Source organism: Scomber scombrus, chromosome 9 (genome assembly GCF_963691925.1).
Source record: "Scomber scombrus chromosome 9, fScoSco1.1, whole genome shotgun sequence".
In the NCBI taxonomy this organism is placed as follows: Eukaryota; Metazoa; Chordata; class Actinopteri; order Scombriformes; family Scombridae; genus Scomber; species Scomber scombrus.
The window spans coordinates 17,384,296-17,399,384 of NC_084978.1; the positions used below are offsets into that span (position 1 = coordinate 17,384,296).

Here is a 15,089-nt window from a genome sequence, read left to right on the forward strand (position 1 = left end):
TAACTACTGACTTAGAAGTATAAAAAGAGACAGGCAAACAAAACAAGCCTGACCAAAGTAACCACAAGGAAACTATCTGCTGCAATCTGCAAACAAAACAGAGCCAGTACAATGAGATCATTTATGCCACCATGAGACTTTCTACAAGGATAGTATTGCTGTTTATGTTGAAGGTCTTTGGGGGTGAGGTTGAGATAATATGCAAAACTCCAAGCACAATTACACATATTAATGCATTGACAACATAGTCATGCACAAAGGCTGGAAACATTTTCACATTTTAAATATACCTAACTGCAAGATATACATTTTCTATACAACAATTAATGCAATTACAACACATGTGACAGCTAGAATGTCCAAACTAAATTCACTGCACAAGGAGTATTTTTCAACACAATATGCTGTGACTTGTCATAGCCGACTCTCATGTCACCACATAACAAGGATGTGGTGCACCTGCCCTCACTTTCAGACTAGATCTGTCTGTACTGGGGCGCCTTAGAGTATTTTTTTGGTAGGCTGCACTCCTTTTCTTCAATGTGTCCGTGTCTGTGTTTGTGCCGAAACGAAAATCGCCCCTCCACGAGCCAGTGGTCAAAAATGAATCATACCGCTCATCTTTTAGCAAGGTCCCACAACGGCTTAAATCTGCGAAACTAGAGGGGCAGTATGTCGTGGGGAAAACGGGGAGACTATCAGTGGTTGAACGGTAAACATAACTACGACGACACAGCTTGAAATAAAACACTCCGCTTATTAAAAGGATGAAAAGACAAGAAACGGTTAACAAAGCAACAATCAAGTATAGTGTTAAGTTATCGTTGTCCTGTGATTCATCTGCAAACTCAAAGAGTTCGTGTAAGATTGGCAGCCCGTCGCCAATTAGTATGCTGACTGTGGCAGATGCAGAGAGAGTTTCGGGCCCGTTATCCGTTACTAAAACCACAACAGTTTGCTTTGGTTCATCGTCGACCATGAATGTTCGCACAGTTCTGATTTCTCCAGTATGCAGACCTACCATAAACAGGTCAGGTCGTGTTGCTTTGATTATTCTGTATGAAAGCCAAGCGTTATGGCCAGAGTCTGCGTCCACGGCTACCACCTTAGTAACCAAGTAACCTCTGGGCGCTTCAAGTGGCACCATATCCTCAGCAATGAACCCGGTGGTTTGGACAGGATATAAGACGACAGGTGCATTGTCATTTTGGTCCTTAATGAAAACGTTTACAGTGCAGGTAGTGGAGAGTGGAGGCCCCCCTCCGTCTTGAGCCGTCACTTTGATTTGGAAGTGGACTGACTGTTCGTAATCGAAGAATCGCGATGTGAAGAGCTCCCCTGTTTCTGAGTTGATGGTAAGAAAAGAGGACACTTCTGAGTTTGTGTCCCTCGATATTTGGTACAGTAGTTTAGCATTAGATGCGTCATCATTGTCCTCAGCTTTCACTTTCATCACAAACGTGCCAACGGGTTGGTTTTCCAAAATGTTGGCATTGTACTCGCTCTGTGTAAAAGTCGGGGTGTTGTCATTTATATCACTGACCAAGATTGTTAAAACTTTGACACTGGAGAGTGAGGGAGAACCCGCATCAGTGGCAGTAACTGTGATGTTATACTCCGGATGAAGTTCTCTGTCTAGTACTTCATCAGTCACTAGCATGTAATAGTTTTTTACCTCTGATACAATTTTAAATGGAACATGGTCTGAAATTGTACAACTGACGCGCCCACTACTTCCAGTGTCCAAGTCATAAATATTAATCAGTGCAACCATGGTTCCTGGTCTACAGTCTTCAGCCACGTTAGCAGATGCTGACTTTATTTCTATGACTGGTTTATTGTCATTTACGTCAATAACGTCAATTATAAGTTTACAGTGAGAGGACTGACCACCGCCATCTTTAGCTTGGACATCCAGCTCGTGTGTACTGGCCTCTTCATAGTCTATGACACCTGCCACCCGAACTTCTCCGCTTACAGGGTTCATTTCAACAACTCCTCCCATTTTGTCTGACAGGTGAGTGAAAGAGTATGTTACCTCTCCATAAACACCTTCATCTAAGTCTGTGGCATTTAGCGTTGCTATCACAGTCCCTATAGCAGAGTTCTCTGGCACAGATGCTTTGTAAACTCGCTGGCTAAAAACTGGGACATTATCATTGGCGTCCAAAACACGGACGTGTATAGAGGCAGTTCCTGATCTGACTGGATTTCCCCCATCGATTCCAATGATTTTCAGTACATGTTCAGCTTGTGCCTCCCGGTCCAGGGGCTTTTTAAGAACCAATTCTGGATAAGCATTGCCGTTTATTTGGGTTCTCATTTCCAGCGCAAAATGATCATTTGGGCTCAGTTTATATTCACGGACAGAGTTCATGCCCAGATCGGGGTCGTGCGCGCTCTCCAACGGAAAGCGCCTGCCCAGGACAGTGGATTCGACTAAATCTAGTTGTATCTCCCTCGCAGCGAACACTGGGCTGTTGTCATTTATGTCTTCAATATCTAAAACCAGGCTGTATGCTTGAAGGGGATCTTCAAGTAAGAGCTGATGCTGTATGATGCAGACACTGGCTTGCGTGCAGAGCTCCTCTCGGTTTATTCGTTGGCTGATCAAAAGATTGCCCGACACAGTGTCCAGTTCACACAGCTGGTTGGTTCCTTCTGCAACAACAAGGGCACGACGAGAATTAAGCTCCCTCACTTGCAGCCCCAGATCCCGCGCAACATTTCCAATAACCGATCCCCGCTGCATCTCCTCTGGAAGGACGTAACGGACCTCTCCAAACGAAATACCAAAAAAAAGGCTAAACAATAAAAAATGCAGCCACCGTTTTAAGTTTATTCGCGGTTCCATTACTACACATGCCTTCAGACAGAGATGTGCTATCGAAATCATATCTAAATCCTTCATTTATGCATCCAAATATCGAACTAAAAATGCTGTAATCCAACAGTTCCCTGCCTCTGTAGCTGAGTTAACCATGCTCTATTAGGAAAGCTGTCGGCTTGGATTCCTTTCTCTATTCCCATTTCACTTCTCTCTCTCTCTCTCTCTCTCTCTCTCTCTCTCTCTCTCTCTCTCTCTCTCTCTCTCTCTCTCTCTCTCTCTCTCTCTCTCTCTCTCTCTCTCTCTCTCTCTCTCTCTCTCTCTCTCTCTCTCTCTCTCTCTCTCTCTCTCTCTCTCTCTCTCTCTCTCTCTCTCACACACATAACACATGCACACACACACACACATACACTTACTCTCCCTCACACACACCCACACAAACACACATGCATACTCAGCCGTCGGCTCTAACCCAATGCTCCAGTTTCACTGACACAGATAGGGTGAGACTACAGAGCATCCATGAGTCAGACATTATAAAAGAGCGCCACTGAGAGACTGAAAGGATAATTACAACACAATCAACCGTGCAATAAAATGTTTTTGATCTTTGAAATATTAAACATTATCTTGCAACACCAATATATCACTAGGCAAAAAATCAGGTTGGATGAATTAGATTTGTGTTTCAAGCAACAGAGGATGGACACAGTAAAGGTAAAGCCCAATGTCATAAAATCCTATATACATTTTTTTTTAAATACTACTTTATGGTTAAGTTTATAGTGCTTAATTGATTTTACATTTACATTTAAATGTACATTTCCGTGTTCAGAAAATATAATTGAAGTCACACTGCACCTAGTAAGATTTTAACACCTCTGGAGTCAGGAAACGGGCAGGGGAAACCAATGCAGACCCATCCCAACTTTTCTCCCCTGGTAGGTAGATGCATCAAAATGTTCAATATGAACTACATCACTGGTGAGTACAATGTCAAACAATAACATTAAAATGCAAAATGAAATGCCTAAAGCTGTTGCATACCATTTATACCCAAAGTGTAAGGACAAGTGAACATGCTAAAAAGTACTAAAAAGTGAATTATTGCATTATGAAGAAGATGTTGCTCTGAGGGTATACAGCATTCACCATTCACAACTACAAAACAAAAATGAGCTAAGAAGCTTGACAATGTCATAATGGCAAGAGGACCACAATATCCAGAAGGCTCTCAATGATTTTATGAACATATTAAAAAAAGCTCAGTGATGTACTTCTTCACAGTAAAATAGAACATTCTGTTTTAAAGTTTTTGAGTATACCCTACATAGTTTATATCAATGGACTTGTAAATTGAATTGCTTGATAAATGCACAGTAATATTTCACTTAATTAGATGTCTAATATGGCTCCATTATCACTTAAAGTATAAAACCATTTTTCATTTTCACATTAAACAATTAAATGTTATCGTCTATCTAGCAAATGTAACTTTAAACATAATATCTCCTCTGGACCTGTCAAATCTGGGGGCAACTTATGAAAGTGAAAACAGGATAAAAAATGAAACAGCCTAAATGTGTAAGAAAGTGTTTGCAAATAAACAATCCAAACAAATAAACATGAAGCAAGAAAAATATATCATACATGACAGGAGTAAATAGGCCCAAAATCACTGTTCAGCACCAAGGACAGGGGTAAAAGTTGTGGCAGTCAAACAAAGCAGTGGCTGAAAGCGTGTGTGTGTGTGTGTGTGTGTGTGTGTGTGTGTGTGTGTGTGTGTGTGTGTGTGTGTGTGTGTGTGTGTGTGTGTGTGTGTGTGTGTGTGTGTGTGTGTGTGTGTCCTCAAAATCAAATACTGAAGAATGACTTGTTGGAGACGTTTTTTAAATATGACAAATAATATGATGCATGTGCCTACCTCAGGTGAACCATTACTATCTCCAAACACTTCAGCAAAGTCTGATGGACTTTTCCTCAGAGTCTGGTCAGCAGGCAGAGTGTTGTCATTGTAAGATGAAACAAACTTAAAGTCACTGGTTCTAGAACCTGTTGTCAAGTAGGCGTCATAATTATAAGTGCTGCGTAAAGTTCCTGTGGGGTCAACATCTGCGTAATTAGGAGGGAGATAAGCGCTGGGGATGGCAACTGCTCCATCAAACAACAGTCTGGGCTTTCTCCTGCGACAAAACCTCACACCCAGAATAATGATGATGAAGGTCAGGAAAAAGGTGGACACAGACACAAGAGCGATGATCAGATAAGAAGTCAGTTTGGAATTATTCTCATCGTAAGAAATATCCTTCAGTTCTGGGACCTCAGCCAAGTTATCAGAAATAAGTAAATACATGGAACAGGTGACAGAGAGAGAGGGCTGTCCGTTATCTTTCACTGACACAATAAGGTTCTGTTTCATGCTGTCAGATTCAGAAATGTCCCGCTGTGTCCTTATCTCTCCACTGTGGATACCAATACTAAAAAGTCCCGGATCAGTGGATTTCGTTATTTGATAGGACAGCCAGGCGTTCTGTCCGGAGTCCGCGTCCACCGCTATCACTTTGGACACCAGAGAGCCTCCGTGTGCAGCTTTGGGGACCAGCTCGGTCATGAAGGAGTTGCCCTCCGGGGCCGGGTACAGTATCTGAGGAGAGTTATCATTCACATCCGTTATGAACACACTGACGGTCACGTTGCTGCTCAGCGGAGGAGAACCGTTGTCTCTGGCCATCACGCGGACTTTAAAACTCCTGAACTGTTCATAATCAAACGACCTCACAGCGTGGATCACCCCCGTGTCTCCGTTAACAGATACATAGGAGGACACCGGGGCTCCGTTCACCTCACCAGCTAACAGAGAATAAATCACTGTACCGTTTTGTCTCCAGTCGGGGTCTCGAGCAGTAACGGAACATAAAGTGGAGCCAGGTTTGTTATTTTCACAAACATATGCGCTGTACGACTGTTCCTCAAACACAGGTGGGTTGTCATTAATGTCTGCTATAGATAACTGTACAGATTTGAAGGAAGACAGAGGTGGAGAGCCCTCGTCAGTGGCAGTGATTGTGATGTTGTAATCAGACAATAGTTCACGGTCCAGTTGACCTGTAGTCACCAGAGAATAATAGTTTTTAATAGAGGGAACTAACTTAAATGGGACATTTTGCTGAATGGAGCAGCGGACCTGTCGGTTGCGCTCAGAGTCTCTGTCCTGTACGTTAATGATGCCCACCTCTGTACCAGGAGGGGTGTCTTCTGGTACAGGATTCGTCAGTGATTTTAAATTAACCACAGGGGCATTGTCATTAACATCAGTAATAGAAATGATCACCTTGGCGTATGATGATAGCCCTAATCCATCTTTTGCTTTAACGCGTATTTCAAATGTTGTGGTAGCTTCATAGTCAATGTTGCCAATTACTCTTATTTCACCCACTTTACGGTCAATACTGAATATCTTCTTCACATCCTCTGAAACATGTCCAAAGTCATAACTCACATCTCCATTCACCCCCTCGTCTGCATCAGTTGCGCTCACTGTGACCACAACAGTGTCTAAGGGAGAGTTTTCAGGCAGACTGGCTTTATAAACGGCCTGGCTAAACACTGGGGCGTTATCATTAGCGTCCAGCACAGTGACGTGTATGACTACTGTACCTGATCTCTGAGGGGAGCCGCCGTCTAGAGCTGTAAGGAGCAAATTAATCTCCTGTTGTTTTTCACGATCTAGCTCTTTGTCAAGAACAAGCTCTATACTGTTTCCATCAACCACCAACACAAAATGATCATTCTTTTTAAGGCTGTACAGCTGGACTGAATTTTGTCCTACATCCGCATCGTGTGCTTCTTCTATCGCATAACGAGCTCCCCTGACTGCAGACTCTCGGATTTCAATATTTATCAGTTCTTCGTTAAATTGTGGCGAATTATCGTTGATATCTTGAATGTGCAGATTGATTCGATGGAGCTTGAGAGGATTCTCCAACACGAGCTCATATTTTAGGACGCACGAAGCCTTTTCTCCACAAAGCCCCTCTCTGTCAATCCTGTCACCCACAATCAATTCTCCGTTTCTCGGGTTTATGTCACAGTAACGTTCATCAGTCCCGTCGGTGTCAATGCGGGCTCTTCTGCTAGATATCGCGCCCGTCTCCAGCCCGAGATCCTTGGCTATATTCCCAATCACGGATCCTCGTTTCATCTCCTCTGGAAAAGAATAGCTTATGTCTCCAAATGCGCCTTGCATCCAAAGGAGTAAATAAAGGCAACGCGCTTGGAACAAATTTATTTTCGAGTCCATTATGAAGAAGTAGTTCCTAACAGGCTATCGAATATAAAGCAAACAAAGACAGGTTATGGCACAACACTAAACCACGAATAGCAACAGCAATTCCAGGGTGTGGGTCCCTATCTGAACACAAGAACATAAGAACATGCGTTCACACCGAAGGATAGAGGCATTCAAATATCTAAAGGCTGGTGTATAGCGCCACCGTGAGTGAAGTTGAATATAAACACTGGTGAAAGAAATTAATAAAAATCCTTACAATCGTTGATAACCTTCTTACTACTTTCTTCAATGTGGAAGAAATACTTCAACCATGGTGTATAAGCAACATTTGCAACTGCAGTTCCTCACGAGGTTCCATTTAACTAATCAATCAGGATACAACCCTTACACTGTCTTACTGTATGTATTTATTTAAAATAATACATTTTAAAATCAGGGCCACTTCTGTGTTCAAGACTAAATTAAAAATGGTGCAGTGAAGGCAGTGAATACAACATATTAATGTATCTTAATAGCCATACTAGAAAAACTACATGTGTACACTATGCAATGAGTCTTCTTATAGTGTTAAAGTTTTCTTCAAGTGTGCACAGTCCGCACACTTACATACCAGACTATGTTAACAATTCCCGAATTGAATACTACTATAGCCAGTAATTGCATTATTTTAAAATATAATAATTTTCCTCCTATGTAACATCATTCAATAACTGATCCAAATCTGGAAAATATTTTACAGTCATGATGAAAAGTACAGTAGGTGGAGTTCACCATGTTTATCAGGAACATTATAGTCCTCTGCAGATCATACAACAGGTGCATCTTGGATAAGTATCCCTTTTGTTTAAGCTTGGATGTGCTGGATAAGTATATTGTTAGATGACCTCACTATTCCAAAACTAAAATATAATTACATTATAAAGTACCATGGTGATATGATCAGTGTGTGTGTTGCAATGTCATGGTTACAAATTTATGACAGACATGTACTTTACCTGATGTTTTATTATTGTAAGGATCCTGTCTTGGTTCTATATGGAAAGCCTTATTCCTCACACAGTGACTACAGTGATCATTATTGCACCTCATGTTCACCAAACTATATCAACAAGCAAGTAATCTATTTGGTTTAAGTTTTGAAATATATCTGTAATTATATCTATTTTATTTAAATTATGACTTTCTTCAACCACTTTGTTCAATTCTGTGGTGGTTTTGTTTGTACTTTCTCAGTCTTTCATTGAGCACTGAATGTATGTTTGTTATTTCTACTTCTGCTAATATAACCAAGTCTGCAAAAAGACTCATAGGTTAAGATAAGTCTTAGCTTGGGTCTTCACTTGTTCTGATTCTTATTTTTTATATTTCATACAGATTAGATGAAATACTTCAACTTGTATATTTATTATGCGAGAGCATCAAACCTCAACATCTCAAGAAAGAGCAATCCTGCAACAAAGTAGATCACTTCAAACTGACTTTGCATTTAAGAAACAGAATAAATCTAAAAGGTGTCTGCAGGGGCTGAAATGTAAATTTGATGTACTAATAAAATACATGTCTTGAATGCAGGAACAGTGTGTTAATCTCATTTTGTACAAGACACAAATGATACTGTGACATGTTTCTTCAAAGGAAAGGCCACAAGCATTAAAGACAACCTTTGTCAAATACACTATGACAAAATTGTATAACTACTACAAATGCACAAACACTAGTGTGATTAGCTGTTAAATATGGATCAAACTAGCCTCTTCTCTCCTCTAAAAAGAGAAAAAGAAAAAGAAGACTCATTCTCAGTATCACAGAACAAAGATACAGCATACAGTCTGTCAAAGAGTATCAACAAAATAACAGGAGATGCATTTGATCCAAAACTTGGACTGGCAGCATAACCTAGACACATGTAGTTAAGGCCAAATACACAAAAAGCCTATCAATCCATGGATGAAAACAAACAGAAAGCACAGCCGGCCCAAAATTAATTGCACTAGAAAAATCACTGAGCTTACCTGGAAACAAAATAACCTTCTTAGGATCAGTGCTACGTTTCTCTACCTATTTGAAACCTAAACTGTATTTTGGTGAACACTGAAAAGCAAGTTGACTAATCTTGGATCAACCGTACTACCTGAGAAGAAAACATTATTGGCAGACAGCAAAAGACCAAACTTGGACCCTCAAAGTAAAAAGACAATGACAAGACTTGACAAAATACATGTAATTTGTCAACACAATCAAGGGGTTTAATTCAGATCATATCACTGAATTTAAAAATATCACTCCAGATATCTCCATGGACATAAACTTAATTCAAAAGTGATAGAATTAAAATCAAACACTAATATTTTTGACATGTCTACATTTATGTTAACTGTATTTTACAATCACGGTGGTTGGACCAGACAGCAATCAACCATAAAAAAGCTTGAGCAAAGCCCCAATAAACACAACTGTTAAGAAAAGGTAATGGACTGGATTAAAACGTAAATACTTACATGTCACAATTGATGCTGCAGACTTCAGGCACCACCATTGGACACAGTATCATGTCTACTTAAATGTATGATCATCCAGCTCATAAGGTATTTAGTGGATAGCATTCTCATTGATGCCATAACAACCTAATTTCCATTAGTTTAAGTGTAAACTTGATGCCTGCCAGGATATTTTTTGGAATGATGGTAGTCTAAATATTACAAGAACCTCTGATTAAAAGTAAATTAATACAATTCAAAAGCTCCACAAACTACAATGTGTCAAAATGACCATGAAGTTGAATTAACAACTCTTGAAAACAGTTTCAACAAAGGCTGAACATTATAGAATTCACAAATAAAAGATTTACAGCAGGGCATTTAAATTGTGTTATTTTTAGAAAAGTATAAGAAACAAACTAGCAAATGTGCACATATGGTGACAGACATTATTTTATTTCTAACTGTGCAGGAGATGTGCTTTAGCAACAATAGTGAATGATAAAATGTAACATTAATACACACACAATGAATATGCTGAAAGTCATAAAAACCAACTAGCACACTGTATGCTCCAGCTGATCAATATTAGGATGGTCATTTTGTCCTCAAAAACTTGATCATGTCTTTGGTGCACTACATGTATATGCTAGTAAAGTAGTGAAAAATAAAAGACCATGCTTCTGATGAAAGTACAAGAACTGCATTCTTAAAAAAAAATGCTCTCTATGTCAAACTATAAACTTGCTTAATGCTGACCAAACATCAATAACAACACATCTAGGAACAATTAGGAGCGCCAGCAAGATGCCTGACTCATGCACAAGTTTTTAGTGACAGTAGACTACAGCAAGTTAACATGAAGAAAATTGTGAATATAACAAATTAGAATGAAAAAATAATCAGAGTTTGACATTATCATGAAATCTCTGTGACTAATTCAATATGTCAGGATTATATTCATATGTAAGAAGGCTAAAACAATTAGGCTTCATGTAACTAGATCTAAAACTAAAATTACAAAAAGCCTTAACTGATGATCTTAATGTTACACTTTTAACTATACTTTCAAATGATTATGTGTCTGAACGCAGCACATACAGTGCCATCATATACAAAAATAGAATAACTAAAACACTTTGAGGCAGCTGATTGACAAGACGTTTATAACAGTTTAACACCAAGAGAGAGTCACAAAAGGACAATTGTATTATTGTGTGTGTGTGTGTGTGTGTGTGTGTGTGTGTGTGTGTGTGTGTGTGTGTGTGTGTGTGTGTGTGTGTGTGTGTGTGTGTGTGTGTGTGTGTGTGTGTGTGTGTGTGTGTGTGTGTGTGTGTGTGTGTTCAAAATCAGAATGAATGCATAATGAACTATGAAAGACGTTTCCTGACAAACATATTATATGACGCATGTGCCTACCTCAGGTGAACCATTACTATCTCCAAACACATCAGCAAAGTCTGATGGACTTTTCCTCACAGTCTGGTCAGCAGGCAGAGTGTTGTCATTGTAAGATGAAACGAACTTAAAGTCACTGGTTCTAGAACCTGTTGTCAAGTAGGCGTCATAATTATAAGTGCTGCGTAAAGTTCCTGTGGGGTCAACATCTGCGTAATTTGGAGGGAGATAAGCGCTGGGGATGGCAACTGCTCCATCAAACAACAGTCTGGGCTTTCTCCTGCGACAAAACCTCACACCAAGGATGATGATGATGAAGGTCAGAAAAAAGGTGGACACAGACACCAAAGCGATGATCAGATAAGAAGTCAGTTTGGAATTCTTCTCATCGTAAGAAATATCCTTCAGTTCTGGGACCTCAGCTAAGTTATCAGAAATAAGTAAATACATGGAACAGGTGACAGAGAGAGAGGGCTGTCCGTTATCTTTCACTGACACAATAAGGTTCTGTTTCATGCTGTCAGATTCAGAAATGTCCCGCTGTGGACACCAATACTAAAAAGTCCCGGATCAGTGGATTTCACTATTTGATAGGACAGCCAGGCGTTCTGTCCGGAGTCCGCGTCCACTGCTATCACTTTGGACACCAGAGACCCTCCGTGTGCAGCTTTGGGGACCAGCTCGGTCATGAAGGAGTTGCCCTCCGGGGCGGGGTACAGTATCTGAGGAGAGTTATCATTCACATCCGTTATGAACACACTGACGGTCACGTTGCTGCTCAGCGGAGGAGAACCGTTGTCTCTGGCCATCACGTGGACTTTAAAACTCCTGAACTGTTCATAATCAAACGACCTCACAGCGTGGATCACCCCCGTGTCTCCGTTAACAGATACATAGGAGGACACCGGGGCTCCGTTCACCTCACCAGCTAACAGAGAATAAATCACTGTACCGTTTTGTCTCCAGTCGGGGTCTCGAGCAGTAACGGAACATAAAGTGGAGCCAGGTTTGTTATTTTCAGTCACATATGCGCTGTACGACTGTTCCTCAAACACAGGTGGGTTGTCGTTGATGTCTGCTACAGATAACTGAACAGTTGTAGAGGAAGACAGAGGTGGAGAGCCCTCGTCAGTGGCAGTGATTGTAATGTTGTAATCAGATACTAGTTCACGGTCCAGTTGACCTGTAGTCACCAGAGAATAATAGTTTTTAATAGAGGGAACTAACTTAAATGGGACATTTTGCTGAATGGAGCAGCGGACCTGTCGGTTGCGCTCAGAGTCTCTGTCCTGCACATTAATAATGCCCACCTCTGTACCAGGAGGGGTGTCTTCTGGTACAGGATTCGTCAGTGATTTTAAATTAACCACAGGGACATTGTCATTAACATCAGTAATAGAAATGATCACCTTGGCGTATGATGATAGTCCTAATCCATCTTTTGCTTTAACGCGTATGTCAAATGTTGTGGTAGCTTCATAGTCAATGTTGCCGATTACTCTTATTTCACCTACTTTACGGTCAATACTGAATATCTTCTTCACATCCTCTGAAACATGTCCAAAGTCATAACTCACATCTCCATTCACCCCCTCGTCTGCATCAGTTGCACTCACTGTGACGACCACAGTGTCTAAGGGAGAGTTTTCAGGCAGACTGGCTTTATAAACGGCCTGGCTAAACACTGGGGCGTTATCATTAGCATCCAGCACAGTGACGTGTATGACTACTGTACCTGATCTCTGAGGGGAGCCACCGTCTAGAGCTGTAAGGAGCAAATTAATCTCCTGTTGTTTTTCACGATCTAGCTCTTTGTCAAGAACAAGCTCTATACTGTTTCCATCAACCACCAACACGAAATTATCATTGTGTTTAAGGCTGTACTGCTGGACTGAATTCTGTCCAACATCCGCATCCTGCGCGTCTTCTATCACAAAACGAGCTCCCCTGTCTGCAGACTCTTGGATTTCTAGATTGATTAAGTCGTCATTAAATTGTGGCGAGTTATCGTTGATATCTTGAATGTGCAGACTGATCCGATGGAGCTCGAGAGGATTCTCCAACACGAGTTCATGTTTTAGGACGCACGAAGCCTTTTCTCCACAAAGCCCCTCTCTGTCAATCCTGTCAGTCACAATCAACTCTCCGTTTCTCAGGTTTATGTCACAGTAACGTTCATCAGTCCCGTCGGTGTCAATGCGGGCTCTTCTGCTAGATATCTCGCCCGTCTCCAGCCCGAGATCCTTGGCTATATTCCCAATCACTGATCCTCGTTTCATCTCCTCTGGAAAAGAATAGCTTATGTCTCCAAATGCGCCATGCATCCAAAGGAGGACGAAATAAAAGCTGCTCGGACGAAACACAATAAACGTTGAACCCATTATTCTTAAGAGCCCCTAAAATAAAGAGAATCGATGCAACAAAATAAGTTCAACGACACAAAACTAACAGTAATTTAGCGCGATTGCTCCTACGATTAGGCCAGTCCAAATGCGGACAAAACCACCCGTCTACAAAGAACAGAGGAATTAAAACATTGTAGACTGGTGTATAGCGACACCGTGAGTTAAGTTCAACAATCACACTAATAAAAAAAAGCTGAACATTGTTTAACTTGGTTTTAAACTGCAAAACTATACACATTTCATCTAAATGAAATCTAAAATGAATTTCCTGTAGTGTAAACAACATTTTCAAGTACGTACTTTAAGTATCATTGAGAGTGCATTAGTTTGTTCATAAGAAGGAATATTGTACAGAAAAAAAATGAGGACCACACAAACTTTTCAAGCCCCCCTCCCTTTTTTTAAACTTCACTACAAGTGATCTTATATAATAACTATATAAGCAAGCTCCATAACATTAAGTGTTGTACATGTGTATATTTTATAAGAGACACCATGCTTAAACAACATACACTGAAATAATACATCATTTAAAGTAGTATTATTTCCTTCACATGTCACTGTATACCAGTTGCAATCAAAATATTTTGTTGCAATCCAATAATCCTTGGAGAGGGGGCATTTCTTTTGTTTTGTTTTTCATCTTATGAGAGGCTCATTTTATCAAGAAGCAGACCAGGTTCCAGTCCATTTTCACTGTATGTGATTGAGTAAAGTATGTAAAACTGAAAGGCTGTAGTCACCATGACCATGATGTGTACAACAGAAGATGAGGGACCCTGGTGTGTGTGCTTTGCTCAGCATTTGTTTGCCTTATTTGCTGCTACTGACACATACTAATGGTGATGTATTACTGCATATGTGCTTACTTTGAAGTATCCTTGCAGCCAAAGTCATGACTGAGAGCTTATATTGTTGAATTATATCCAAAACTATCCATATTTGAACTAAACCCCTGTCAATAGGCTCTTTAAATGCTGACATAATCCAGTTTGTAACTACCAAATAGAAAGGAGAGATGTTTTTGCCTCTATTTGGTCTGACACCCTAGCTTTAACTTGTGATGACAAACACTTCATTTTACAAGTTCTGGAAAGAGAATCAAATATGCATCAAGTTTACAGATGGAAATTCTGACAGAGAAAGTTAAGTCAGAGTTTAACTAAATACTATTGTCAATGTATTACAAATAACTGCAGACAATGATGAGAAAACTCAATGCAAAAACTAAAAAGTCTGAAAACCTACTGAGGGGATATACTACTCTTTACAGTACTCTCCCGCCAGTATACCACTGTCATCCAATGTGACACTCAAACTTCAAGTAATTTAAAGTGATTACAGTTATGTAATATTACTACCACACATATAGTGAAAAGAGAAAGGGGACGAGTCTGCACCTTGCAGTAATTTCCTTCTTCTCATGGATGAAGAAAGATATCACCTCCCAAAAGACGTCAGAATCAAGATACATTATACAATCTAACAATTAGTATTATCACAAGAACGCAACTTCTTGACAGTCATAATGCAACTGACATACCTTTATAGTAAATACTGACACTTCCCCATGGGATCACTAAGTTAGCACAAGCACCAAAGATATCTCCATTGAACAGTCACTGACAAACTAAATTTACAACCAAAAAAGTGTTGTTTTTTTTTACATTTACTTCTGTCTCAAGGATCAA

At 40.2% G+C, this 15,089-nt stretch overlaps 2 protein-coding genes and 1 pseudogene across 3 annotated transcripts in view; all 3 read right to left on the bottom strand.

The window, feature by feature from the left end:
• The window catches only part of LOC133985674 (protocadherin gamma-A12-like), a 211,230-nt gene that overhangs the window by 184,076 nt on the left and 12,065 nt on the right, over positions 1 to 15,089 (bottom strand). Inside the window, exon 1 of one of the 2 annotated variants that reach the window (XM_062425337.1) lies at positions 4,752 to 7,127. The exons of the other annotated variant lie outside the window; for it this stretch is intronic. Within the exon in view, the coding sequence (XP_062281321.1) occupies positions 4,752 to 7,127 (2,376 nt within the window). Of the gene's footprint in view, positions 1 to 4,751; positions 7,128 to 15,089 lie in introns of those variants that run through there. 2 annotated transcript variants of the gene reach the window in all.
• Positions 428 to 2,854, bottom strand: LOC133986335 (protocadherin gamma-A2). The gene has a single exon (XM_062426163.1). The coding sequence runs from the start codon at positions 2,852 to 2,854 to the stop codon at positions 428 to 430; it is 2,427 nt and encodes an 808-aa protein (XP_062282147.1).
• Positions 10,994 to 13,374, bottom strand: LOC133986336 (protocadherin gamma-A11-like; annotated as a pseudogene).

What these genes read in the sequence shown, in the direction of transcription:
- LOC133986335 (XM_062426163.1), bottom strand. Translation starts at nt 2,854, where the DNA reads ATGGAACCGCGAATAAACTTAAAACGGTGGCTGCATTTTTTATTGTTT.